Genomic DNA, 26,902 nt, shown 5'->3' on the forward strand with positions numbered 1-26,902 from the left:
TTTGTGTGGATTTGCATTTGTTTGGTTGGTTGCTTTAGTTTTAGCAAAAGCAGCTTTCAAGGATTTGACCGTCTCAAAAGAACACACAAATCACGACTTTAATGACGAGCAGGTTGAGACACCTCAGAAATTAGTCTTCTTACTATGTAGTGGTATGTGGCTCCATTCCAGGCCAGACTGACCAAACTGAATGAGACCCTGCTTCAAAATTTTTCAAAGGGCTAGGGACGAGTCCCAGTGGCTTGGTGATAGAGTAGTTGTCTAGCATAGGTGAGACACTGGATTCAATTCCTAGTATGGGTAAGGAGAGGAGAGAGAGACAGAGACAGAGAGACAGAGACTCCCTACATATTAACAATCATTTCCTGATCCCCTCCACCTACTCTCTGTCCCCTTATCCAGTGATCTTTCTGCCTCTTAGACATTTGCCTACTCCAAAAATTTCATGTAAATCAAATCATGTACTGTTATGGATTAAAAACGGGTGGTCAACTTAACACCAGCTTAATTACATCAATATGCTGTGGAGTGTAGATGGCCCGCCTGAGGAAAGTTGCCAGCATAAATAAAGACATGGAGAAGAAGAGTAGGGTGCTCTTGGGTTTTCCTAAGTGTTGCTGTTTTGAACTGTTGGTTCTCCTGGAGGAGCTCATCATGCTGGCTTCTTTGATATGAATTCGGCCATTCTCATCAGAGGAACTCAGATGAGTTCCTATGGCTGAGAGTGACTGTGGTTCACTTTGCGGGAGCTCTGATCCTTACGTTGAGCATAACTTCCTGGCTATTTAATCTAGGAGAAGCTTGTCACACTGGCTTCCTGGCATGTACTCAACTGTTCACATCATCATAGAAGCTCCAGACATTGTCACTAAGGATGGCTGTGGTACTTTTCAGGGCAGCCCTGGTCCCTATTTTGAGCATTGTTTTTTGGTTCCAGTATAGAACCCTCAACCTACTGGCACAGCTCCACCCCAATGGTATAGACTTTCTAGCTTCCACTGCTGACCTTTGGGCCTTCCTAGCCCAGATCCGTAAAACAGACTTGCGTGAGTTCTTGTTGTGGGCACTAGACCTCTAGCAGGACTCATGGGAGACACTGTCATGGGTTCTAGGTCTTCAGCTGGACTCATGCAAGACACTGCTATGGGATCCAGGGCCTTGGCAGAATATTTTGGGTCTTTAATGCTGTGGACAGATTTCCTGCACTTTCTTATATTTAACTCAATGACCACCATAAAATAGTATTATAATTTCTGTGTGTCTATATGTAATTGTATGTAGCCTTTGGTGCCTGGCTTCTTTCCTTTGACATAATCCATTTTATAGCATATACTGTATTCCTTTTAACAGTTGAGTAATATCTCATCACATAGATATCCCACATTTTATATATTCATTTACCAATCGATGGACATTGGGTTTTCCCACTTTGGGGTATAATGAAGAATGCTGCTATGAACATTGTGGATAGAATTTATCATTTCCCTTGGGAGCATGCCCAGGACTGAGATTGCCTGTCCACGTGGAAACTCCACAGTATTGACTTTGAGAAGCTGCCAGACTCTTTTCCAAAGCACTTGCGCTATCCTGCACTCCCATCAGTATGAGTAAAGGCTACAGTTCCTTCACATTGTCACCAGCCTTGTTATTTATCTTTTTTATGGTAGTCATCTTAGTGGGTGTGACATGGTATTATTCTGTGGCTTTGATTCATATTTCCCTAATGACTAATGATGTTGAGCATCCTTCCACGTGTGTATTGGTCATTAGCTCACCTTCTTGGGAGAAACATCAATGAAAATCCTTTGCCATTTTAACACAGGGCTGTTATCTTTTTACTATGGAGTTGTACAGTTCTTTATATATTCTGGATGCATATTCCTTATCAAGGATGTGATTTTCTCCCATCCTGTGGGGTTTTGTTTTCTTGACAGTCTAGTTTGTAGTATAAATTTTTTTAATTTTGATAAAGTTCAAATCGTTGTGTTTAGTCACCTGTGACTTTGTATACCATCTAGGATACCCTTGCTTAATCCAGCATCACAAAGATTTATTTCTATGTTTTCTGCTAAGACTTTTATAGTTTACCTTTAGGTCTCTGGTAGATTTTGAGTTAACTTTTGTGTCTGGTATGAGGAAGGACTTCAATTCCATTTTTTGCATGTGAATATCCAGCTATCTCAGATACTTTGTTAAACAGACCATTTTCTCCTGTTTAAATTGTCGTAATAATACACTTGTTGAACTATGACCCATTCTGCACTTAAATTTGCTATACAGTGAGATGCATGGCTTGAAATAATTGTCTTTTTGCTTCCTTTTTTCCCTTCCTCCTTCCTTCATTTCTTTCCCTCCTCTCTTCCTTCTTCCTTTTCTTCATAATGATAGCCACTGTTGTTGAAAAAAACTACTCTATTTCTAAGGTCCTGCTTTTGCAACCTTGTCAAAAATAACATTCCTCTATCTCCACTGTCCAGAGAACCAGGTAAATGTCACAAAGGAGAGAGGCCCCACCCATCTGTTGCCTAGGCAACCCATGTAACTGTCACAAAGGAGAGAGGCCCCACCCATCGCTGCCTCCGTTGCCTAGGGAACCCAGGTAAATATCACAGAGAGAGGCCCCACCCAAAGCTATCTCCACTGAGAGAATCCAGGATTGAGATGAACTGCTCTGGAGAGCCCAGAGACCAAAGGGAATGCCAGCAACACAGTAGGGTCCCACTAAAGTGCACGGGATTGACAGGCCAGACTAGTGGAGTGAAAACTTCCAAGCAACAATAGCAGTACAAGCCAACAGGTGGTAAGTTAGATGAACCAGCATTGTGCTTGGGTACAAACACATACTGAAGCAGGCGGGTGGGGCCACCCGGTCTGTCTGTCTGTCTTTTTTTCTTTTTCTTTCTTTCTTTCTTTCTTCTTTCTTTTCCTTCTTTCTTTCTTTCTTTCTTTCTTTCTTTCTTTCTTTCTTTCTTTTTCTTTCTTTTTTTCTTTCTTTCTCTTTTCTAAGCTGCTGCTAAGAACTCCAGCCACAGAAAAGTAATCCCATTCTCCAAACCCAGAGACCAAGTTCCGATAACCCCTTGTCTACTCCCTTAGTCTCCTCTGCTCTCTCCTCTAGCTTCCAAAGTGTGTGTGATCATCCTTTGGCCTCCAGCCTTCCCTCTACCTTCTTTCCAGTTATTTTTGTTTTATCCTCTATTCTTATTAAATCTCCCCACCACAGGGTAAAATCACTGTACCAAAGGGAAATACTTCAACTGCATGCAATTAGTTCTGTTATATACTTGTAAATTTTGCTTCTATGGTTTAAAGTACAAAATTAATAGCTATCTCAATTTGTCAGTTTCTAAATTGTGCTAGATGCTATTGTTATTCTAATCATACTACTGTAGATAGGATGTCATACCTGTTGTAATCAGCTGTTCTCCCTTCTGTAACAATACTGGGAAGCTCTGGGGTAATTACCTCGCCACAGCCCAGCACCAAAGAGCAGGGGGTGAGCCAAATGGATACCGGAATCTCACTCTCAACTGGGAAGGTAGAGTCTTGGAAAAAACACAAGCCAAGAACCTACAGAAAACATCCCTGAGGATCAGACTTTTCCTAGAGAAGTCTCAATTCTAGTGATATAGCTACATACTACAAAAACTTGCATGGATAGACACTGAAAACAAAATAAAAATTTTTGGAATAGAACATGACAAGATGCAGAAATAAGATGCAGTCTCAGACTTCCAGCTCACCCAGAACAAGTCCAGGAGACAACAAGAGAGGAAAATGAAAGACACACACACCTGAAATTTTAATAGCAACCAAAGTAAAGAAACAAATCCATGAAGTTATAGAGGAAATCAGACTATAAATAATCTCTCAGATAAAAAATAGAAATGTCAACATTCATAAAGGGATTGTTCAATAATTCTAAAGTAGAGATACATAAAAAAATAGATGATGGGGCTGGGGATTTAGCTCAGTGGCATAAGTGCCTGCCTTGCAAGCAGGCAGTCATGAGTTCGATCCCTGGTACCAATTTAAAAAAAAAATAGATGATGACAGGAAAAGGATGGAAACTGTGCACAATCAGTATAGGAAAGAGACCGAATGCATGAAATGAATTCAAACAGAGATCCAGGAAATTAGAAATTCCATTGAAAGATGGCAAAACCACTTCAACAAAACTGAAGACAGACTATCAGACCTTGAAGACAGTATTGTAGCTAGCCATAATGAAAGAAAAAATAGATTGAAAATAACAAAAGATCAGGAAATAAAAATTTGACAGCTGCAAGACAATGCAAAGAAAAATAACATAAGAATATTGGTGTCGGCCCGGCGGCGGAGGCGGCCAGAGTTGCAAGGAAGAAGGAAAGAAAGATTGAAAACCAAACATGAGGTGTTGGAGAAAATGGCGGCGTGCTAGGGGATCGAGCGAAGAATCTCTCCAGAGAATTCAAACTCAAAGCTAAAAAAAAAAAAGAAAAAAGACAGCATGGAGAGGACCAGACAAATCCATAGCGATTCTTGTCAACCAAGACAGTACAGCTGGAGGATTTAAAGTCGTGCTGAGACCGGAGGCTGCAAATCCCGCGCCCTTAAATCAACGAACAGACTCGTGGACCCAACACGAAAAGCTGAGTTACTTTTGGGGACTGCGGAAACTGAGACCCAGATCGAGACTCCAGGCGGCAGCCAGTTCTGCACCGCTGCACCAGAGCAGATGTACAGAGCTCTGGCGTTTCGAATCTAAACGGTGCACAGAAATCTGACCAGTCAGCGCTGAGCCGCGAGGTGGAGAAAAGTGGACGGCTTGGTGTGTGGCGGTCCCGGAGCGGGGACTTGCACCGGACTCTGGTGAGTATAGAAAACCCCGCGGCGGCTGGGTTTGGCCAGAGAACAGCTGGCCCACCACCACGGGGAAATCAATAACACAGAGTCTGGTGCAGACATATTAGCCTGGCGGCTGAAACCGCAGCTTGGTGACATCACCAGGACCCCCTGTAGGGAGGGCTGGTGGAAGACATCTTGAGTCCTGGCAGAGTCTGATTGCTTGCTGGCTTCAGCTCCGCACGGAGAACTTAGTGGGAGCCATCTTGGTTTTGGGCAGATCTGCTTTTCTAGAGCTCCTATCACAGAGAGGTTTGGAAGAGAACGGCTGGGACCTGGGCAGAATCCTGTGCCATTACCCAGCTGCTTCTGATTCAGGGAGAACTGGCAGGAGCTGTTGGGGCTAGATCAGGCCTCTGCTTGGGGCCCAATGGGCGGATGCAGAAAGGTCACAACTCAGTGACAACCAGAAAGTACAGCCTAATTTATGAACTGACTGACACAGAGGCTAGAGACTAGACTGTACCGCCCCTGCATCCCAGCCTACCCCAGATAACAGCAAATTGGGGAGGACAGCAAAAACTCAAGCCAGCACGCTTCTGAAAGGCCCTAAGCAATTCGGAGAGGGCCAGAGAACTCCAGGACAGTCTAAAAGAAACCAGAAACATGACAAGAGATAAAAATAAAAAAAAAAATCTCCAGCTGCTCAACAGGAGAAATTAAACCCAAGAGAACTAAACACTGAAGAGAACAAGCACAGTAACCATCCATTGCTCGACTCAGCATCAGCCGAAATTAAAAAGTATTTACATGATCTCATAGAGGAATTTAAAGATGTACTCCTGATCCAAGTGAGGCAAGATATAAAGAGATTAATTAAAGAAATGACAAGCCCTGCCCAAGAGAACACAGATGGAAGAACTGAGGAAATCAGAAAAGAAAGAGAAGCATCTGAAGAATTTAAGCATAACTTAGAATACATGAAACAGATCCAAAGAGAAAATCAGGAAACTAAAAACTCCATTGAATATTGGCAAAATGCCTTGACAGAAACTAAAGACAACCTTCTGAAACTTGAAGAGAGATTTAGGGCTTATGAACGTGAAAGAAAAAGCCTCTTAAAAATAACAAGGAACCAGAAAGAAGCAATTCTAAAACTGGAAGATGATAAAAAGATGCATAACCTAAGAATAAAGAATGTGAGTGAGGAAGCAGGAACATCCAAAAATGAAATACAAAAAATATTCACAGAGATATTAAAGCAAAATTTCCCATGTATAGCAAAAAGAAATGATATCCAGATAAAAGAAGCATACAGAACGCCAGCTACCTACAACCAAAACAGATCTACGCCTAGGCATATAATAATCGAGATCCCAGAAATCCACCAAAAAAACAGAATATTAAAAGCAGCCAGAGAAAAGATGCAGGTTACCTATAACGGGAAATCTATCAAAATAACGGCAGACTTATCAACACAAACTCTTAAGTCAAGAAGGGAGTGGGGAGAAATATTCCAAGTCCTGAAGGAAAAAAATATGCAACCTAAGTTCATATATCCATCAAAACTCTCTCTAAAAATTAATGAAGAAATAAGATACTTTCAAGACAAGGAGGAACTGTGGGAGTTCGTGGCCACCAATCCAACCCTACAGAGAGCGCTGAAGGACATTACAGAGAAAGAGAGGAAGAGATATCAGGATTACAGCTACAGTGGCAGAGAGGCCTCAGTGTACGGGGCAGAACATGGAATGAGGGAATAAGGTGGACAAATTATAGCAGAAAAGTGGAGTAGCAGACATGAGGCAGAGACGGTAAGCTAGTCTTTGGTAGAGACAGCTCTGAAACTATATTTAAAAAAAAAAAAAAGCAGAGGTCATTGCTAATGGTGTATAACGATTTAAAAGACACAGTAGTCCTAGTGCCATATTTAGATTGAATTAAATTTGTTCTGGTCTGTCCACTCATATCAGATTTGAGGACACAGACCTCTAGAACCAAAAATAGCAGGTTATACCATGGTAACCATCCTTACTTTCCTATTGACTTAAGCTGAAATCCTGTATTACTTACATTGTCTTACTATGACTGATCTTAATTGTATCTGAATCATAAGACTATTGGTTGGCCTTAACTGATCCTATTTGAAATCCGTATGCGTGTTAGAATCAACCCTAAAAGTAGAGGAAACTACTCTGAGCATGACAGGATGTAAAGGATATCCATACTGGTATGAATCAGTAACAGCTCTCAAATACTACAATGCAGTCAAAGATAAGTTTTTATAAAAATAGGTGATAGTATATTTAACTATAATAAGCCAGTGTTGTCGACAAATCTATTGAAAATAACAAGAGAAAACATAGTAGCTACGGAAGATCATTTATATTATAGTTTTGTAAGTCTTATCCATTGCATGTTTATCTAGGAAATTGTTTCACTGTCTTGTTATGACTTGGTTTTCCCTATAATACAGAGAGGATAGGAACAAATACTCTGAGGAAGAGACCTGAAAAACCCGAGGCTTATTTTGTAGCATTATAATATAAATTCTAGCAATCTATTGCTTGCTGATTAAAATGACTCTGGACTGGTTTCTTCAGCTCAACTTCAGCATATGCAGAGATGGGGACGGCTATCACAAAGAGAATGAGAGATGCGATGGTAGTTGGAAATGTCTTCCCTAATTTGGAACTTGAGGACCTAAAGAGACTCCATCATCCTGTAATGATTTGATTAGTTCTATAATATGCAATAAGTATAGAAAGTGGGTGAAGTTAGGGACAACTATTTGTAAGAGGCTAGAGACAGTTGGATAAGGTAGATCTCCGGTGGACTTGCTTTGAAATCTGTGTTTCTTTAAATTGTTTTTTATTTTTTTTTAAATGTTCTGTTCTGTTTTGATATGGTTAACCTTATCCTCTTAGAGATGTAAAACAAATAGGTGGGACTGATAATCATATTACGGAGCTTTTGTTCGGCCATAGAGCAGAATGGTTTGTAGGGTCACTTTTTTGAATGTCATTCTAAATACTTTAATTCTATAACCTAAACAGCCATATCGAAGAAGACAATTTGTAACTTATCAACTGACAATTTCTTACCTTTTGTTTGTCTGTAATTTAGTATTATTTTTCTACCCTTTTTTTCTTTAATCTCCATGTATTTTTTTTTTCGTTTCCTTTTCTTTAAATAAAAAAAATAAAAATAAAAATAAATAAAAAAAAAAGAATATTGGTGTCAGTGAAAAAGCAAGAATCAACACAATTGAAATTAAAAAAAAAACTATTTGCAGAATAGCAGAGAATTTCCCAAGCATGACAAAAGAATCTGACATCAGATAAGTAAGGTATATAGACCTTCCATTAGTCATAGCCAAAAATAACTCTACACCCAGACATATAAGTCAAGATCCAGAAATTCAGAACCAGAACACAATATTAAACTGTTATAGAATAGAAACAGATCACCTCTAAAGGAAAGAGTCATGGCAAACTTCTAAAAACAAATCTTCAAGTTAAGAAGTGCAGTGAAGTATTTCAAGTCCTGAAAGAAAATAACTTCCAACCCAGATTTCTGTACCCTGTAAAACTACGTCTCAAAGAAATCAACAAAAAGCAAGCCCTCCCTGTGAGTCAAAACCTATGTATGGGCCACTATGGGGAGAACCAGATGCCAGCTCCTTCTGTTGCGTGGGCTGGGAGACAAAAAGAGCCAAGCCCCCACCCCCAACACTGTAAGCAACCAGCTGATCCAGAGAAACACAGGTTGCAATGCTAGCTATTGAAATAAAATACAACTTAATGCTTGTAGTGTTTAGTGTTTCACTGGCTTGGCAGGCCTAGAGCTGGTAGTCTGACCATCTATTCAGAGGATAACAATAGGCAATTTAGCATCTATGGGAGATCTCCTCCTGAAGTTGGTAGTCATTGTTGATTTCCTATTGTCTTGTTTTGAAGTCCTGTATCATTTTTATTGTTGGGTTTCATTCTTTTTTGTCTTATTTGATTTTATTATATCTAATGACAAGCATAGTTATTTCAATGATAATAAAATATATTATTGTAACCATGTTGGGTTTACTGTTATCTAATTTTGAAGTCCTTTATTGCCTTCATTGTTTTTTACTGGTTTTATTCTATTCTGTTTTTTTGTTTTGTTTTGTTTTTACTATGTCTGAAGGTATGGGCAGCTATTTTGAAGACAATAAAAGACATTATGGTAACCATCGTTGATTTTCTATCATCTTGTTTTGAAGTCCTGTATCACTTATATTGTTTTGTTTTGATTGACCTTATTCCATTTTATTTTGCTTGGGTTTATTCTCTTTAAAATAAAAATTATCCCAAAAACCTATCTTTCAAAATGGAGAAACAAAATACTTCCATGATAAACAACAACTGAAGAAATTAATGACCACCAAACCAACCCTACAAAGGATAATGAAAGATATTCTAAACAGAGATAAAGATGACCACAATTCCAAAAACAACAACTGAAAGAAACCACTAAGCAAGGCAAGCAACTAAACAGAGGGAAAATAGGGAACCAACACCAGAAAAATAACATGGCTAAGATAATCCAATACATCTCAGTTATAATCATCAATGTAAATGGCCTCAATTCACCAATCAAAAGAAACAGATTGGCAGAATGGATCAAGAAACAAATCTCAACAATATGCTGCATACAAGAAACACATTTAACTCAAAAAGACATTTATAGACCAAAAGTCAAAGGATAGAAAACAATACTCCATGCAGCAGGAACCCAGAAAAAAGCAGAAGTAGCTAGTCTGTTTGCCAACTATGTGAACCTCAAACCAAGAATGATCAAAAGAGATAAACAAGGTAACTATAAGGTAACAATCATAAATATATATGCACCAAATACAGGAGCACCAAATTATGTAAGACAAATATTAATAGACATGAAAAATCAAATAAACAATAACACAATTGTAATAGGGGAACTTCATATCCCATTGTCACAAAAACATAGATCAACTAGACAAACATTCAGCAAAGAAATAACCAAGATGAATCAAACCTGTGAACCAATGGACTTAGTAGATGTTTATAGTGTTCCACCCAACAACATCAGAATGCACATTCTTCTCACTTGAACACAGAACATTCTCTAAAATAGACCATATACTAGCCCATAGAACATGCTTAAATGCAAAGGAATTGAAATTATTCCATCCATATCATTTGAGGATAGTGCACTAAAATTGAAAATTAACAAAAGAAACCACAAAACTCTATAAATACGTAGATATTATCACCCTCCTGAACAACCAATGGGTGACAGATAAAATTAAAGAAGAAATTAAACATCTATAATCAAGTGAAAATGCAAATACAACTTATCAGAACCTGTGGGATGCAATGAAAGCAGTCCTAAGAGAGAAATTTATAACAGTGAATTCTCATATTGGGAAAACAGAATGAGCACAAATGCAACTAATGCTACACCTCAAACTTCTAGAAAAAGAAGAATTAATCAAACCCAAAGCTCATACAAGGGAGGAAATTATGAAGATCAGAGCAGAAATTAACACAATTGAAATTAAGAAAACAATACAAATCATTAATGAATTGGAGAGTTGATTCTTTGAAAGAATAAATAGTAATTTTATCCTAGCCAACCTTATCAAAAAATGAAAGAAAAGTTCAAATGCACGCAGTAAGGAATGAAAAAGGTGAAATTACTACAGATCTTGTAGGAATTCAGAAAATCAACAGAACCTACTTTGGAAATCTGTACTTGCATAGGATAGAACACACTGAAAGAGTGGGCAGATTCCTAGAAAGATACGAATTACCAAAGCTGAATTAAGGAGGTCTAAAGGTTCTGAAAGACCCAATCAGTTAATAAAATTTAAAAATGTAATTAATTACAATAATTATAAAGAAAAGCCTAGATCCTAAGGGATTCTTGGCTAAATTCAACAAGAAAATTATAAAACGTTTAATGCCAACATTCCTCAAACTCTTTAATGAGATTGAAGGGAAGAAATTCTCCCTAACTCATTCCGGAAGGCAACCTGATACTAAAACCAGAGAAAGACCTAATCAAAAAAGAGAATATAAGCCATCTGCCTAATAAACACAGATGCAAAAATCCTCAATAAAATACTAGCCAACATAATGCAGCAAAGCATTAAGAAGATTATGCACCATGACCAAGTGGGATAATGCAAGGATGTTCAAAATATGCAAATCAATAAATGTAATACACCACATCAACAGAGCCAAAGACAAAATCACATGATCATTTCAATAGATGCAGAAAAAGCTTTTGATAAAATCTAACACTCGTTCATCATAAAAACTCTACAGGAAATCTGAACAGATGATCTCTACCACAATATGATAAAAGCCATCTATGACAAACCAACAGCCAACATCATACTAAATGGACAAAAACGGAAAGCTTTCACTCTAAAATCAAGAACAAAACAAAGATACGCACTATCACCACTCCTAATTCAACATAGTTCTAGAAACATTAGTCAGAGTAATTAGACACAAGAGAGAAATAAAAGGACTAAGAATAGGAAACAAAGAAGTTATATTATCAATATATGCAGTATGATACTCAATATAGAAGACCCCAAAAAATCCACCTGAAGATTTCTAGATTTAACAACCAAATTCAGTAGCATAGCTGGATACAAAGTCAGCACTCAAAAAAAATAGCATTCCTGTACACAAACGACAGACTCACTGAGAAAGAAATTAGGAAAATCACATCCTTCACAATAGCATCAAAAAAATCCTAAATACTTAGGAATCTGTCTAACAAAGGAATTAAAATATCTATACATTGAAAATCACAGCACTCTGAAAAAACAAAGAGACTATCAGAAAATGGAAAGATAACCCTTGCTCATGGATAGGAAAAATCAACATTGTGAAAATGGCCATACTCTCAGAACTGTAATACAGGTTTAATGCAATCCCAATCAAAATACCATTAGCATACCTCACAGATCTAGAGAAAACATTCCTAAAATTCATTTGCAAACAGAAGAGACCTAAAAGAGCAAATGCAATCCTGGGCAGCAAAGGCAAGGCAGGAGGCTTCATGATTCTTGACTTGAAACTATATTATAAAGCATGGAACTGGCAAAAAAAAAATCTGAGGATCAGTGGTACAGAAGATGGTACAGAAGATCTTAGAAAATGCAGACACAACTACAGATACACTCGGCCACCTGATCATTAGCAAAGGGGCCAAACACACTCACTGCAAGAAAGATAGTCCCTTTAATAAATGGTGTTGGATAAGCTAGCTTTCCACATCCAAAGACTAAAACAGAACTGTGTCTATAACCATGCACTTACACTAACATCAAAATGAATCAAAGATCTAAATAATAAACACTAAATCTACTGGAAGAGAAAGTAGGTAGAAATCTTGAAGACACAGGTACAGGCAAAGAGTTCATGAATAAAATCCAGAACATATGGAAAATACTTCAAGAACCAACAACTGAGATCTCATCTTATTAAAAAGCATTTACACATCAAAACAAATCACCAATAGTGTGGAAAAGAAAACTCCCAGATTGGGAAAAAATTTGAGTCAACTGTCCCGTAGATTGAAGACTTCTATCCAAAACATATAAAGAAACTGAAAAAAAAATCAGGCCCCCTAATTTCAAATACCTAATTCAAAAATGGGCAGTTGATATGAATATGCACTTCTCAGATGAAGAAATACAAATGGCAAATAAATGTATGAAAAAATGTGCAGCATCATTGTTCTTTGCAGAAAAGCAAATTAAAACAACACCAGTTCCACCTCACTCCAGAAAGAATGGTTATCATCAAGAAACCAACCAGTAACAAATTCTGGAGGGCCTTTAGGGAAAAGGGAACACTTCTCCGTTGTTGGTTGGAGTGCAGACTGGTAAATCCACTGTGGAAATCAGTATGGAGATACCTCAGAAAATTAGGATTAAAGGTCCTATTTGACCTAGCTATTCCCCTTTTGGGTGTCTTCTCAGAAGAATTTAAAGCATTATACCCCAGCAATATAGGTTCACCCATGTTTATAACAGTACAATTTGCAAGAGTTAAACGTTGGAAACAACCCAAATGCCCATCAACCAAGTAATGAATAAAAAATATGTGGTATTTTTATACAATGGAGTACTACTCAGTTATAAAGAAGGGTAAACTCAAGGCTTTTATAAGTAAATGAATACAACTAGAGACCATGATCATGTGAAATAAATCAGATTTGCTTGTATAAACACGTACTATCTCCCTAATGTAAGGAGCTGAAAAAGTAAATAAGATCCAAAACCTACAACAGATATTGTGAAAGGGAAAGAAACTGCTCAAAATGAAAGACCTGGAATTGGGGAAAGAAAAATAAAAAGAAGGGAAAATACATTTGTGTGTGTGTGTATATATATATATATATATATATATATATATATATAACAATACACAATATATTAACCATTGTTAATTTCCTATTATCTTGTTTTGAAATACTGCATCATTTCTATTGTTTCTTTTCTCCTTAAAAATATAAACTAAATTCCCACACATGTATGGTCTAATTCTGGACCATCTGTTCTGTTCTGTTGATCTAATTGTCTCTTTATATCCATTCCATACTATCTCAATTACAGTAACTTTACAATTCTTAAAATTAGGTAGTATAAGTCCTGCCACTTTATTTTTTTTAAGAGTTAGCTTGGCTATTCTACATCTTTCTAATTTCCTTGTGCACTTTAGAATCAGCTTACCCATTTTTGCAAGGAAAGCCTGTTAAAGTTGTGACTGGGAGTGTTTTGACTGTATAGAGTAACTCAGAGAATTAACCCCTTAAGGACTCTGAATTTCCCAATTTCATGAACATGGTCTACCTCTCAGTTTACACTGGTCTTCCCTGATTTCTCTGAGCCTAGTTTTATAGTGCTAAGTATACAAATCTTCCATATTTTTGTCAACTTCATCCCTAAAATATTTTATATTTTATATATTATATTTTGGACATGCATTTTTAAAATTTCAATTTCCTATTGTGGCTGTTTTGTATTTTTCTTGTATCTTAGCATCTTGCTAAAATCATTAGTTCCAGTAGCTTTTTAATAGATTCTTCAGGATTTTTTTTTTAGTTAGCCAATGACTTTATTGCTTGGGCACATAGACAAATGTATGCAATCAGGGCAGAGACTATGGGTGAGTCATTTTCCCTTTGTGGAGGAGGACTTGTTTGGTCTCATAATATTGAGTCAGTTAATACATTTGGTTATCAGAGCCAGCCAGAATTTATCATCCTTTTCCTCCTCCTTCTTCGTCTTCTCAAGATGTTTGTAAACAACTGCTTTCTTCCTGATGATCCCCAGGAAGGTCAAGAGGGATTCTTTCGGATGTGATACATTCTCCGGCTTTTAGCCCCTATTCCCAAGCACACTTGTGCAACACCATCACGTCCCTCCACATCACATTGATTTGCAAAGGAGTCAGGCCCTTACTGGCAAGTTTGTGAATTCATGTCATCAGCTATCAATTTCTTCCAGGTGGGGACACTGATGTGATGATAGGGCACAGCCAACTGGGTCAAGCCCTTCCCAGGAACGTACCATCCCATGGTGGCATCGGTCACAGAACAAAAAAAGCCTACACGATTTTTCACATGGACCATTATCTTTCCATCACTAGACATGTTCTTCTTCTTCCTTTCCAATCTGAAAAGGAATGGATAATTTTTATTTTTTATTTTTATATCATCTTTTCTTATTTCACTAACTAAAGCCATCAGTAAACGTGTTGGATAGAAGCAGAGTAGGTAGAAACCTTGTCCTCTTTCTAATCTTCAGGGGAAAACTTTATTTTTCACTCTCAAGCATGAAGTTAGCCATCAGTTTACCATAGCTGCCCTCTTTTAAGTGAAAGAAGTTCCTTTCTGTTTATGGACAACTTTGGATCCTAAATAAACGTCAGATTACGTCAAGTGGTGTTTGTTGGTGGGTGCTGTTTTGTTCCTTTTATTGAGGAGATCATATTTTTTTCTTTTTTTTTTTTTTTTTTTAGTGTGTTAACCCATTGACTGATTTGTAATGTAAAGTCATCTTTTTGTTCCTGGAATAAAACTCCACGTGGACCTATAATCCTAGCACTCAGGAGGCTGAGGTTAGAGGATTGCCAAAAGTTCAAGGCCAGCCTGGATTATAGAGCAAGACCGTGTCTAAAACACAAAACTCAAATTGGTCGTGGCATATTTTCCTGCTTCCACATTGTTAGATTCTGTTCATTAGACTTTTATTAAGAATTGTTGTGCCTATGTGCATGAGAGATATTAGTCTGTAGATATATTTTCTTGTAACATCTTTATCTAGCATTGGCATCAAAACAATGGTGGCTTACCAGCGTGAGATGGAAAGCACCCTCTCCACCTAAAATTGCAGCCCCAGTCTGTGTATAATTGATGCTATGCGCTAAACTGTGTGTTCTCAGACCTTGTGTGTTGAAGTCCTAGACCCAGTGCATTGAAATATGATCATGTTAGGAGGTTGGGCCTTTAAAGACATAATTATATTAAAATGAGAAGAGCTGCTAGTCCATTCCATGTTCCATGAAAGCAGAAGCTAAACATGGCATGTGACTGGAGTACTTAAGAACAGAGTGTAATTTGAAGGCCAAAGATACCTAAGGGAGGTGTTTGCACAGAGGAAGGATCACGGGAGGTCACTGTGAACAGGACACTGTCCACAAACCGAGGAGAGAGGCCTCAGAAGGAAACCAGCCGCACCAACACCTTTATCTTGGACTCTCAACCTTTAAGGTTGTGAGAAAACAGGTCTTGTTGAAGCCCCCAGGCTGTGGCATTTTCTATGGCATCCCTAAGTAATGCAGTTAGTATTATTTATTCTTTAAATATTCAGCTGAATTCCCTAGTAGAGTCCTCTGAACCTGGAGTTTGTTCATGGGATGCATACTCTAGAAGGCTATTTAAACTTGGGAGGCTGAGACAGGAAATTCCCCCAAGACAGACACTTTTTGTTGTTTTTTTTGTTTGTTTGTTTGTTTGTTTTTTTCTCTCTTTTTCCTTTTTATCGGTACCGGGGATGGAACTCACAACTGCCTGCTGGCAAGGCAGGCGCTTATGCCGCTGAGCTAAATCCCCAGCCCCAAGACAGACACTTTTAAACCATATCTTCTATAACTATAAGGCTATTTCCAGTTGTGTGAGTTTGTCTTTTAAGGAAATTGACCATTTTATCTTAGTTGTTGAATATATCCTTATGTTCATATTCATACCAAAAACAAGAAAATAAAAATCTCAAGTCATTTTGTCTACATATGACCATTTACTAATCCACTGTATATATCACTCCAAATGACTTGTGTGTGGGTGCACACTGATCCTCTCTGATTGAAAACAACTACTATTACTCTGTATATACTGGGTAGGATTTTATAATATCATCAAATATTTTGTGAGGATATGTTTATAGATGGATGGTTAATAACTTGCTTTATAAATCCCTTCATCTAAATTGCTTCTGATTAGAAGGGCCCTCATAAAAGTATGCCAGTCAGTATCTTTTTTTCATCTGTCCCTGGGAAAAACTCAAGTTTGTATCTTGGTTTCCAACCCTAGAAGTGGAATTTCTGGGTTGACCAGTTTATTATTGACTTCATTATTGAGCACATTGTACTCTGTAGAGGGAGGGCAGGAGCAGAAGAGCCCATCCCTCCCCTGGAGGATCAGGCCTCGCTACAGCCTGCCCAACCAGGGCCTGCAGAGGGAATTCCACTGGAGAAAGTGGCAGTGGAGCTGTTCACCGGCTCCCAGGGGTCCTGACCTTCACCTCCTTAATGTAAATTTCTGTGGCTCACGATCACCTACAGGCCAGAGGCAGTATCTCAGCGTGCGGTCTGCACAGGGCCTTGGTGCTTCCTTTTTTGGAGGATGATGGCATCATCCAAACAAAAATAAAATCCCAGCCTTGTGCAGACAGGGACCAGTCTTACCACTTCCAGCCTTGTTGCACAGGGAACCCCATGGCTTTTGGAGGAAATAAGGGCCTCGGCTCTCCAGGAGCCACCAGTCTGGGGGAAGTGTCAAGATCCACAAATCAAAACACACAGAGATAGCTGCAAAGGAATGCGTAAGCAACTGCAAATTAACGCCTTCCCACATGAGGATGTGTGATGGGATGCAGTGACGTTTTTTCCAGGGTCACTTCCTGGGAAGGAGAGGAGCCTAGTTCCATAAAGAAGAAGCTGGGCAGAAGAAGGGTGGGGGCTGGGCGAGGGGGGGGATGAATGCTACCTGAGATGGGCCAATTGGCTGGGGACAACTGGAAAAGGAAGCTGACAAATCTCAGGGCAGGAAGGGAAGCTCTAGGAGGCTCCTTTCTATCCCTTGTCAGCAGGTCGGGGACCACTAAGACAGAAGGATCCCTGTACAGGTAAGAGGACTATTGGAAGGTCAATTTCTCTCCCTCCCACCCACGCAATTCACCTCAGCACTGGAGAGCAGGCCCCTGCTTTGTAACAAACAGGTCTCTAAAATTGAGCCCCATGGTCACAGGACACTGATACCTGCTAGGATGGTCCTTATTCTATGAGATCTGTACACTCATTCCACAGCTGAGGACACAGAAAACAGAGAAGGACCATTCCCATGAAAGGAACTGAGTTTGATAGAGATGGGAGCCCCTTCAGCATGACTCCTCAGTCTGATGTGGGGAACTCCTCCAGGACTCCCCTTTCTTCTTTCCATTCCTTTCCTGCACAACATCCCAACAAGCACCAATTTGTGCTGACTCTTGAGTATACCAGACCCTCAATCAGAGGTGATGGTGCCTCTCATTCAAATAACCAAGGACATTTCTGGTCATGACAACTCCAGGATGGGTGAGAGAGGGCAGCACATGAAGGTCAAGGATGCTGCTGTGCTGCTGGGATACAGTGGGCAGCCCCACAGAAGGGAGGGCTGCATTTGGCAGGTCAGTCAAGCCAAGCAGGACTGCCCTTCCAGATGTGAGGTGGGGCACTTCCTGCCAGATGGACATGCCCAAGCCTTTCTAGTCTTAGCCAGGTGGAGACATGGACAGTGACCTGCTTCCAGATGTACAAAGTCCCCTTCCAGATGTAGGTGGGGGGCCTGCTATAGATTCTGTACTAACTCCCTTTTAGATAGACAACTTAAGTACATGGTCCCCTTTGACAATCTTTTCTTTGACCAAACTACTCAGGCCCCTCTGAATTCTCTCTCGGGCTGGGCTTGGATGTATGTCTTCCGTGGCCTGCATCATCTAGCTTTAGCAAAGAGGCTGATGAGTTGGTTTAGCTGGAACCTCTGTCCTCTCTCTCTGTTTGATCATCCTTCATGACTGATCAGGTCCCTAGCCTCCACTGCCTCCTAGGTGGTGTCCAATCACTCTAGCATCTTCAACAATAAGCCTGTTGAGTGAGTTCAGCAGGAACCTCCTCATCCCTGGGGTTTCCTCTTGGTAAATTTCCATTCATCAAAACCACCCTACTCCTTAGCTAGAAACTCCACTTCTTGTTGCTATATTTGAGCTTGAGTCCAGTTTCTCCCCCTCACCCTGAGATCCCATTACAGTGGCCTCTGCACTTACCAGGATGCCCCATCTCTGAATAAATTCCGTCCTAGTGTGCTTTGGCAAGTGTCACTGAGTAACTTTCTCTTTGGCGTCTTCAGATGGAGATAGAGAGGTCTTTGGGCCCATTTCCTGTCAGGTACAAACAGACACATACACACACACACAACACAGAAGCCAACTCTTTGTCAGGTACCTAAATCCCCAGTAAGGCAAAACAGAGTACACTGGAGGTGGGGATTTTGCCAGTTAGCTGTGGGCAGGGCTGTGGCAGTGGGAGGGAGGAGGTGGAGCCTGCTTTTTCTAGGGCATCTGTCACTCGCCTCCTGCCCGGGGCATTGCCCCAGCCCTAACCTGCCAGTGTGTGTGGCAGTGTAAAGCTGGGGCCTGCTCCCCAGAACCTCCAGAGCACATCAAGGAGATTTCAAGACTTATGTCCCTGGCTCCCCAGAACCCAGAACATGGCACATGGGGCTCTGGCCAGCCCCAAAGGGTTCAGGAAGAAGGTGCTGGTTAGATGGTCCTCTGGGTGGAGGGACCAAAGCCTCAGGGCCTCTTCTCCATTGAGATCCTCCAGGTAGGTGCCTGCTGCCGTGGGATGGAGAGGCTCAGGGATGGGGGCCTGTGCCAGCTTCTAAAATTCATTTTTGAAAGGAGAACTCTGAGTTTGAGTGCTGGGCTGAGAAATGTCACTGCATTTTCAACCCTAGAAGGGCCTGGGGGAAATTGAGTCAATCGTCCTACAGCACTTGAGGCCCAGAAAGGCTAAAGGATCTGCCTATGGTCACTCAACAATTTGGAAGTGGATCCAAGAACCCAGGACTCTTGGCTCTGGGTTCTAGACCCGGCTTCCAGGTTAGGTCACATGACACCAGGCCCCAGGACTCTGTGGAGCGTGAAGAGGAGGGGCCGGCTCTGACCTGTGACAGTAGCTTCCTGTCTTAGTAGCTGACGGGTGGGTGGAGGGAAGGTGGTCTTGGCCTCCTGGCTACGCCACCCTGGGGTGTGTTTCTCTAGGATGGGCAGGTGGAGTATTAATCACAGAACCGGGTGCCAAGAACTGGAGCATTGAGGAGCAGCCCGGGAGATGCCTGCGCTGAGGCCCGGAACTGCAGGATGGTGCGGGGTACAGACTCAGGCTCAGGTCTCCTCTCTCAGGTCCAGCCTGGGTGTGAAGAAGATCTTGGCCATCGCCATCCTGGCCAGCAGTGGTGAGCATAGCTCTGAGAGCCCCCCTCCCCATGACCCTGGGTACCTTGGTGGTTGCCCCATGGCCAGGGGGTTCCTTCCTCTCTCTAGGCTTCCACTTCCCTGTCAGGCTTCATCCTCTCCTCTGGGGCTGTTTACCCCTCAGCCACCCGTAAACATGCCAGGGGCCTTGGCATTTACGAGCCACGAGGGAGGAGGGTGCATTGCTGAGCAAGCATCGTAAAGTGGTGGTACTGGTGAGTGTGTGTATACTTAAGCATGTGTACATGTCTGAGGGACTTAATGAGTTTCTGTGCAGCTAGATGCAAGTGTGTGTGTTCTTGGGTGTGTCAGAGCACATGCGAATATCTGTGTGTGCAATGCAGGTCTATAAAATGTGTGTCAGGGTTGACACTGAATGAGCCTATGTGTCAGCGTGAGTGTGCATTAATTAAACATCTCCAGGGTGTGAGTGTGAATGTAAGGTACACACCTCTGCACAGGACAGGTGTGGGTCTGTAGGCTCCGTTCCAAGGGCCGGTGGTCCAGTCACCCCGGGTGGGGGCAGCTGCCCCACAGGACCATGAAGTGGGGCTCTTGAGACAACTCTGACTCCACCTCACATCCTGATGCTCCCTCAGCATCTCCACGGGATTAGGTGTGCATTGTCACTTGGACATCTTTCAGGTGTTTTATACTGTCGTTAAACACAGTCTGGTTTGTGGAGAAGTAAATGCCAGAAACAATTAAGAGGTTCAGTGTGGCTGGACATGAGGCAGGCCTGTTTGCATAGGAGTGTGGTGACCTAATTAGTTACAAAACTACGGCTGTGTCCAGCCCAAGAGCCTTCGGCTGATCTGAACACAGGCTGGGTGTCTTCTACCTGTAGTGTGTGTGTGTGGTTGTGACCTTGGTTCAGGCCGCTGATTCCTTTCTGGGGGCCGCGTGTGTGAGCACATCTGTGATGTGTGAGAATGAGTGTTTGCAGCTGTGTGACGTGTGCAGGTGTACCAGGGGCCTGTGTAAGCACAAGTGCATGCGTTACGTATATAGTGTAAAGCAGGGTGTAAGAATGAGCCTACCCTTTGTGTGGTCAGGTAAGCTCCTACTCTGCTATTGCTTTGGGGCAGGCTGGCATTCAGGGGTTCTGGGGCCTGGAACCACCATACCCCCCATAACATCCACAAAACTGATGAGGGGAGAAAGGGCCCACATTAGGTTCATCCTCAAGATGCTGCAGGCTAGGTGCTGTCTGCATATTAATGGTCACCCTTAGGCCCAGGGCCCTGTAAAGGGGCATCATTCTCCCCAGTCATCAGATTTTAGAACTGAAGTCAAGTTCCCTAGGGACTTTGTTAATCCTGTTTTCCAGCCCAGGCCTGGTCCCAAGCGGCTTTATAGACACAGTTTTCTTCCAGAGAACTCAGTAAGAGGGTGGAGAGTGGCCCAGTCAGCTGCTCTCTACAACAGCCCTTTCAGGCCACCAGCCCTCGGTCTACACGTAGGAGAAGGGCTCAGGACCCTCCCTGCCTGCCCTTAGCCCCAGCTTTGCACTGTTGCTTCCTCTCTGCTTGCATTAGTGTGTGTATGTGTGTGTGTGTGAATATGCTTGTGCGCACCTCTTCAGTGGTGCTAAGCCATTCTCTTCAGAGTCATCTGTCATTTCTCCCTTGTTGTCCTCTTTCCTCTTCTTTGTTCTTCATTCTCTGAATCATGGAAACCATTGTTAAACCCAGGAAGACTGTGGGGAGCAGGAGTCCCAACCTCTGCACTATGATGGTCAGACAGGCCAGAGCGCCACAAAGTCTTGTGAGGGGGCACCGTGGTGGCTGCAAGGATCTGGAATGTGCCAGGCTCAAGCCAAGTGCTGGCCTACAGGTTTCTCCCAGTCTAGATGGCCATTCCCACTGTACAGATGGGGAAATGGAGCTCTAAAAAGTTTTTGTGTTTGGTTCAAGTGTTTCTGACTCCAAAGTCTGAGCTCTTCCAAGTTGGTTGAAGTGAGTGAGTTCTCCATCGCTAAAAGTTTTGGACAGCCACATCTCAAGAAGCAAGAATAGCTCTTGGGTTCACCCAGCCTCCAGTTTCTGAAATTTTCAACTCTCTCTCTCTCTCCCTCTCTCTCTCCCTCTCTCTCTCTCTCTCTCTCAGAACATTTCCTAGTTCATGCAGTAAGGCACAGTGGGGACCCTGGAAGGATCAGGAGGCTCTAAGCTAAGCACTTAACTCTGGATGCAGCTGGAGGAGCCCAAGGGTAGAGACTGCAGGCAGGGTCTGCAGTGCGTGCTGGTTAGCATCCCAGTTTGGGGGTGACAAACTCTGATTTCATTCTGTGCTCTGCCACTTGCAGCCTGTATGATAAGCCTTCACCTTTCTAGTCCTTAATTTTCTCATCCATAAAATGGAGATAGAGTGACTTTTCTGCTGGTGTATAGGGTGGCTTCCCCCAGAAAATGATGTAGGCATCAAGACCATGCATCCCTGCACTGGGTGGGCCTCGTGAGCACCGGGAGTAGATTTGACTGGTATTGGAAGTATTCTTGCACTGTTGCTTCCTCTATGCATACATTTGTGTGTGTGTGTGTGTGTGTGTGTGTGTGCACACGCATGCGTGTGCATGAATATGTGAATGTGTAGTACTTCCAACCCCCAGCCTGCTTTAGCCTGCAATAGGAAGCCTTTCTTTGGAGTAAGCCTGGGACGCACCAAGTGTAGGTCTGAGGTGGGGACCCCAACTCCCATCTAGGAGCATAGACATCATATAGGGACCAGGAAGGGAGCGGAAGGACCAGAAGCGGAACGCTATGACTTCTAACCACATGTGGCGTTTGCAGCGCCCCCTCCAGTGTGTGAGGCATGCGGGCAGCTACTCTTTGGGGGCCCAGATCGTGACAGTTTGACTTGAGTTTTGGAGTTTATGATGGGGCAAAAGCAATACACATTCACTAGAAACCATATTTTGAATTCTGAATTTGGATATTTTTCCAGGCTGGGGATACATAGGGTAATCTTACAATGGGTTTACCAGGATGCACCACCATAAGTAGAGAAGCATTTGTACACCCAAGGGGCACAGAGTATGGGTGAGGAACCCTCACTACGCAGGTCCTGGTTCTGTCTCCATTGTTTTCTGACAACTTGACCTTGGGAAAATTAAAAATCTCTCCAGCCTCCGTCTCCTTATCTGTAAAGCTAGATGGCAACTGTAGGGCTGCAAGGAGCCCTCTCCAATGGTGTGTGGAAGAGCTCGGTACAGTGCCTGGTATGGAGTGAGCGCTCACCTAAAATGAACATGCTGGCTTCCCAGCAGTAATGCACCATCTTTGGGACTCTGCAGATTTCCTCTCTGCTCGGCTGCTGCTGCCCGCCCTCTCCTGCTTTCCTCCTTCCCTTCCCTTTCTTCTGGCCCGGGGGAGAGGGAGGGCAGTCATGGGGTGGGGCTCACGCGTTCTCCTGGTTCCCTTGCAGTTCTGTCCACTGCCCACAGCAGCCTGTTCAACCTCAAGTCCATGGTGGAGACTATCACAGGCAGAGGTGCCATCCTGTCCTTCGTGGGCTACGGCTGCTACTGCGGGCTGGGGGGCCGCGGTCAGCCCATGGATGAAGTGGACTGGTAGGTGCTGGTGGTGCGGGCTCTTGTTGAGAATCAGGTGGCAGGGGATAGCTGAAAGTCCATGTCTGTGAGGACAGAGAAAGCCCTCTCCCAAAAGACAGGGCTTTTTCATGTTAGTGGCAAGGAGCCGGATCTTTGACCATGTCTACCCCACATGTCTTGGATGCTTTCTGTTGTCTTCCTCTAACGCCTTGGGCATACAAGTGTATGAACCTTTGATGGGTCCCCAAATGCATAAGGGAGCAACAGACACATGGCTGATGCTCTGAAAGGTGAGGGCCACGGCATTGCTCCATCAGATTGGAGGCTCTGGCGGGCAGTGCTGCGCTCCCTCAAGCCAAGGCTTCTGCTCCTCTCACAGCAGCCAGTACCGGGTCTGGCAGCACTGGGAAAGTAATAAATGCATGCTGACCATCGACTTCATCCTCCTCCAGAGGTGATGGGGGCAGCCACTCTGCACCCACTTCCCGTCCCCCCTCCTGAAAATTCCCACTGACCCTCCAGACCTTAGCCCTCCCTGGACATCAGGCCCAGGCAGGTGGAGCCTCTGCATGCAGCCAGAGCTCCTCCACACTGACTTAAGGCCAGGTCTTCCCACCCTGACCTCATTGCTGGACCCCTTCTCCCTGAGCTCCAGTACGCTGAGCTCCTGCTGGGGAGGAGGGGTACACCCTCTGTACCTGCTGTACCTGCCTGCTCACCCCTGCCCACCCCCAGGTGCTGCCATGCCCATGACTGCTGCTACCAGAAGCTCTTTGACCAGGGCTGCCGCCCCTATGTGGACCACTATGACTACGTGATCGAGAACGGCACTGTGATTGTCTGCAGTGAGTCGCGTTCTCAGCCCCGGTCTCATCCCGTGTTTGCCCCACTGCACTGGGATTTCAGGCAAACAATGAAAAACAAGAAATGAAAATGAATGAGCGTGTCCCAAATATTGCATGGGACAAACTGACACAGTAATTAGATGTCGGTCTGAAATTGTCATTAGCATAAAACCAAGAACTACCATAAGCAAGCATTTGGTATTAGCACGAATAAGCACAAGCACAAATTAATACAAGTGCTTTTTTTGCCCCACTCAATCTGGGGGTGGAGGCAGGGGTGGGGGTTCACCCTGGGACTGGAGGGAGGGAGCCATGGAGAGGAGAGTTACTGGCAAGGGTGGGCCTTTGATTTTCTGGGTGACTTGGATAAACCCACGCCCTTTCTGGGCCTCTGTTCCTCCAACTATACAATGCCCACGTTGGACTTCAGCAGTTTCCCGATTTTAGCCTGCATCAGAGTCATCATAGAGTTTGTTAAAACAAATTGAGGACCCTGTTCAGGGCAGCTGGCCCCAGCCTGGGACAGGGCTCAGGGTGGTGCTGGCGCTGCTGGGCCTGGGGCCACATTCTGAGGGCCACTGGGCTCTTAAGATCTGAGCCCTCCCCCACAAGCCTCCTGCATCCTGTTGGGGCTGCTGCCCCATCAGTCAGAGGCTTGCACCCTTCCCATCCGCAGGTGAACTCAACGAGACAGAGTGTGACAAGCAGACGTGTGAGTGTGACAAGAACGTGGCCCTGTGCCTCAAGAACCGGGAATACAGGGAAGAGTACCGTGGCTACCTCAACATTTACTGCAAGGGCCCCATGCCCAACTGCAGCATCTACGACCCACACCCAGAGGAGGTCACCTGTGGATATGGCTGCTCAGCAGCCTCCGCCCTGCCCCAGCACCTCTAAGGCCAGGAACTAGGTCTGAGGAGGAGGAGGGTTTGGCTGGAGGCCAGACTGATGGAGCATACGGAAATGGGCCAGATCTGAGCCCAGTGGTCCCCTGTTGTCCCCTCCCCAGAGCCCTACTGAGACCCCACCAGCTCTTCCAGCTCAGCCCTGGAACGGAGGCTTCCTCTTACCCCTGATTCTGGCCTTGGTAGGAAGCACATGGCTTGTTGGGGTCTCTCCAGAGTATGGAAGGCAAGACCCAAGAAGGAAAAATGGACCTCTGTTGCTGGTCCCAGCCCGACTCCAGAGTCTGAGACCTGGCCACTTCAGGCCTCTAGGACAGACCTGGCTCGGGATAGTTTATCTCTGCTTCAGGGGCTTGTGGCACTTTAGAGCCCTATTAACTGAGCTGGTACCCCTGCCCCCCATGCTCATGGAAATGGCACAGGAGTCCCAGCCCAGACACCAAAAGGATGTCCCAGTCCCAAAATCCAAGAGCCTCTGAGCAAGTGACTCTGTCCTGGGAGCGTAAGAATTAGGATGCAGGTGCACGGGATATACCCCCAATATGCACAGCTCTTCTCCATGACCTTTGACCCAGGCACACAAGAGATGCACCCTGCCCTGCTCATATATTGCTCTGAGGAGCAATATATGAGTGTCCTCCAGCACAGAGAGGCAGGACCAGCACCCCGGTATGCGCTGAAGCAGCCAGGCTGAGACACAAGACACTGATGCTCTGTCCAGTGCCAGGTGTCAGGAGTCCTGTCCATGAGAAGAGGCTGAGAGTGAGACCCACTCAGTGAAGAGGGACAAAAAGATGGAAGGGGAAGTGTGGAGGCAGGAGGCTGGAGGAGGGGGCGATGTGGTTATGAGGGAAGGGGGCAGGAAAAGGCAGGATGGAGGCCTCTGGGCATGCTGGCAGAGGTGAGGGGCCCGGCTCTACACCATGCCTACCTCTGTGCCCAGCACTGTCTTGCCAGGTCTCGGTTCCCAGCTGGCCTCACCTTCCATGTAGGGTCAGGGACTCCACTCAGCAACCCTACCTTCCACCACCTCCTGCCTCAATCTGCGTCAATCCCGAGGAGCCCCAGGAGCCATCTGCTCTGCAGACAATGACAAGACCCACCAAGAAGTTCAGTCTGCTCGGCAGTGTCCCATGGGCCACTGTCACTGGGGAAGAGAGCCAAGCCTGACTGGAGGGGGAAGCAGGAAGGAGCATCTGCAAGGAAGACAGTAGAACAGGCCAGAAGCCTTACCCAGCCACACAGCAGCTTCTGGAACAGCAGCCCTGGGACCGAGGGGTCGCTGTGCCTGGGTCTGACTGTGCTGTGACCAAACCTGCCCAGTCACGGGAGCTCCCTCATCTGCCCTCTCAGGGGTCTGCCCAGCAAGCCGCCACCTCCTTCCTCCTCAGCTGGCCAAGTCCCAGCCCACCAAGCCAGTGCAGAGCTGGGATGGACAGGACACTCCAGCCTCTTGCAGGGTCTTTGCCCCTGGCCTATGGGTCGTCTACCAGTGCACAATCTCCTCTTCTGAAGGTCCGTACTTGCATACAGGGAGGAGGCTCTGCAGTTATGGGGTCCCTCCACCCCCTTTTCATCCCAGGCTCTCCCAGATGCTGCAGCTCCCAAGAATCTCCTCCACATGATTCAGCACCCCCTTCTCAAATGAATAAAGGCCTTCTGTCTCAGATCGCTCTGCGGGGTCCTCCTTGGCCAAGGTTCAAGGGCACAGGAGTCATTCCAGGGTCCTCAGCCCTGGGAAGGCAGGGCTGTCACTGGGCAGCTGGGACATCTGGTCCCTTCTGTCCCCCTGCCTGGGGATAAAGCAGTGCTGCTCCAGAAGAAGAAGGCACAGGCTAGAAAGGCTGGAAAGGCTGGAAAGGACTGCCAAGGCCAAGGGCACTGGACCTGTGATCCCATATGGGACAGTGACAACAAGACCAGGTGTCGATCTCTACAGTGC

The 26,902-nt window shown here is 44.0% G+C and overlaps 1 protein-coding gene and 1 long non-coding RNA gene across 4 annotated transcripts; one reads left to right on the plus strand and one right to left on the minus strand.

The window, feature by feature from the left end:
* The first annotated feature begins 2,613 nt into the window (after nt 1-2,613).
* Nucleotides 2,614-26,627, plus strand: Pla2g2f (phospholipase A2 group IIF). Of its 3 annotated transcripts, none has more exons than XM_063235638.1 (5): nt 2,614-2,800; nt 19,445-19,638; nt 23,084-23,228; nt 23,946-24,055; nt 24,732-26,627. In XM_063235638.1, exons 2-5 carry the CDS (start codon nt 19,515-19,517, stop codon nt 24,950-24,952), a joined length of 600 nt encoding a protein of 199 aa, XP_063091708.1. In that variant the 5' UTR covers nt 2,614-2,800; nt 19,445-19,514; the 3' UTR covers nt 24,953-26,627. The 3 variants fall into 3 exon arrangements, with proteins under 3 accessions (XP_063091708.1, XP_003471195.1, XP_063091709.1); XM_003471147.3 differs by lacking the exon at nt 2,614-2,800 and adding an exon at nt 18,741-19,004 and having other exon boundaries at nt 19,586-19,638; XM_063235639.1 differs by lacking the exon at nt 2,614-2,800 and adding an exon at nt 18,865-19,004.
* LOC134472940 (uncharacterized) lies at nt 14,139-18,671 on the minus strand. Its single transcript, XR_010042974.1, has 2 exons — nt 18,446-18,671; nt 14,139-14,539 (listed from the first exon to the last, which is right to left on the minus strand). It is a non-coding gene; the product is annotated as an uncharacterized LOC134472940 (long non-coding RNA).
* Nucleotides 26,628-26,902: the final 275 nt, after the last annotated feature.

This window comes from Cavia porcellus, unplaced genomic scaffold (genome assembly GCF_034190915.1).
Source record: "Cavia porcellus strain 051 isolate PalLab524CR breed Dunkin Hartley unplaced genomic scaffold, mCavPor4.1 scaffold_25, whole genome shotgun sequence".
Lineage (NCBI taxonomy): Eukaryota > Metazoa > Chordata > Mammalia > Rodentia > Caviidae > Cavia > Cavia porcellus.

Excerpts from the sequence above, each read along its gene's own strand:
- Pla2g2f (XM_003471147.3), top strand. The coding sequence starts at position 18,889 with ATGGCACATGGGGCTCTGGCCAGCCCCAAAGGGTTCAGGAAGAAGGTG. Across the intron at positions 19,005-19,585 it reads TCTCCATTGAGATCCTCCAG|GTCCAGCCTGGGTGTGAAGA; the intron begins GTAGGTGCCTGC and ends CTCCTCTCTCAG. Across the intron at positions 19,639-23,083 it reads CGCCATCCTGGCCAGCAGTG|TTCTGTCCACTGCCCACAGC; the intron begins GTGAGCATAGCT and ends GTTCCCTTGCAG.